We start from the raw sequence: 725 nt of genomic DNA on the forward strand, positions 1-725 counted from the left end.
CTGTAGCCGGCCTTGGGAAGGGTTTAAATTTTAGTACTACATCTCCATCTGCTAGTGCACACCACACACAAGCTTGTAGTACATTCCAGACACATATTTATTCATCTTTATTTTGATTTTTATGGTGTAGCTTCTTTAAAACATAAGAGTGAAAGTGCGATTTAATTGATGCCATCCACAAAATGTAATTGAAGCAATAGTGAAAGATGATAACAGGAATTCCCTGTATTAGCTGCATGTATATATATATATATTTCTCCTTCAGGTAGACACATACAACAGATGGGAATTGCACATAAAGTGGATATGCACACTTCACATCACACAAGCTTCCACACAGTGGTCAGCACTGATGCCTCTGAGCCTGCCGTACCCTCTGACCCCAGGGAATATGTTCTCAAGCTGTGCAGTCAAGTTGCTCCTGTCCCCATTTGATGAATGTTTTCACAGATAGGTAAAATCATAAAATTTTTCCCATTCAGTGTTGTCAGCTTCTTGCCTATTTTAAGTTATAGTTTCTTAAAAAAAAGAAGAAAAATTGTTAACCCCTAATAACGTAATTTTCCTTCGAAAGATTCTTTCTTCTCTCATTTTTTTATTATAAGAATTTATTTATTAAAGTCAATGTAGCTCGACTCTTTAAACCACTGTAGAGGATTAAGATACGTTTTCTATTTTGAGAAATTTTTGCATTGATACTTGAAGTAATTTTTGAAAGATTTCTG

At 34.9% G+C, this 725-nt stretch overlaps 2 protein-coding genes across 2 annotated transcripts in view; both read left to right on the forward strand.

Annotated features, from left to right (window-relative positions):
- The window catches only part of LOC119591205, a 12,413-nt gene extending 11,978 nt beyond the window's left edge, over nucleotides 1–435 (forward strand). Inside the window, 1 exon segment of the mRNA XM_037939916.1 lies at nucleotides 266–435. Coding sequence (XP_037795844.1) covers nucleotides 266–435 — 170 coding nt within the window.
- Nucleotides 1–725, forward strand: part of LOC119591572 — a gene marked incomplete in the record, with an annotated part of 55,247 nt that overhangs the window by 10,158 nt on the left and 44,364 nt on the right.

The sequence above is a fragment of the Penaeus monodon genome, chromosome 28, assembly GCF_015228065.2.
Source record: "Penaeus monodon isolate SGIC_2016 chromosome 28, NSTDA_Pmon_1, whole genome shotgun sequence".
Lineage (NCBI taxonomy): Eukaryota > Metazoa > Arthropoda > Malacostraca > Decapoda > Penaeidae > Penaeus > Penaeus monodon.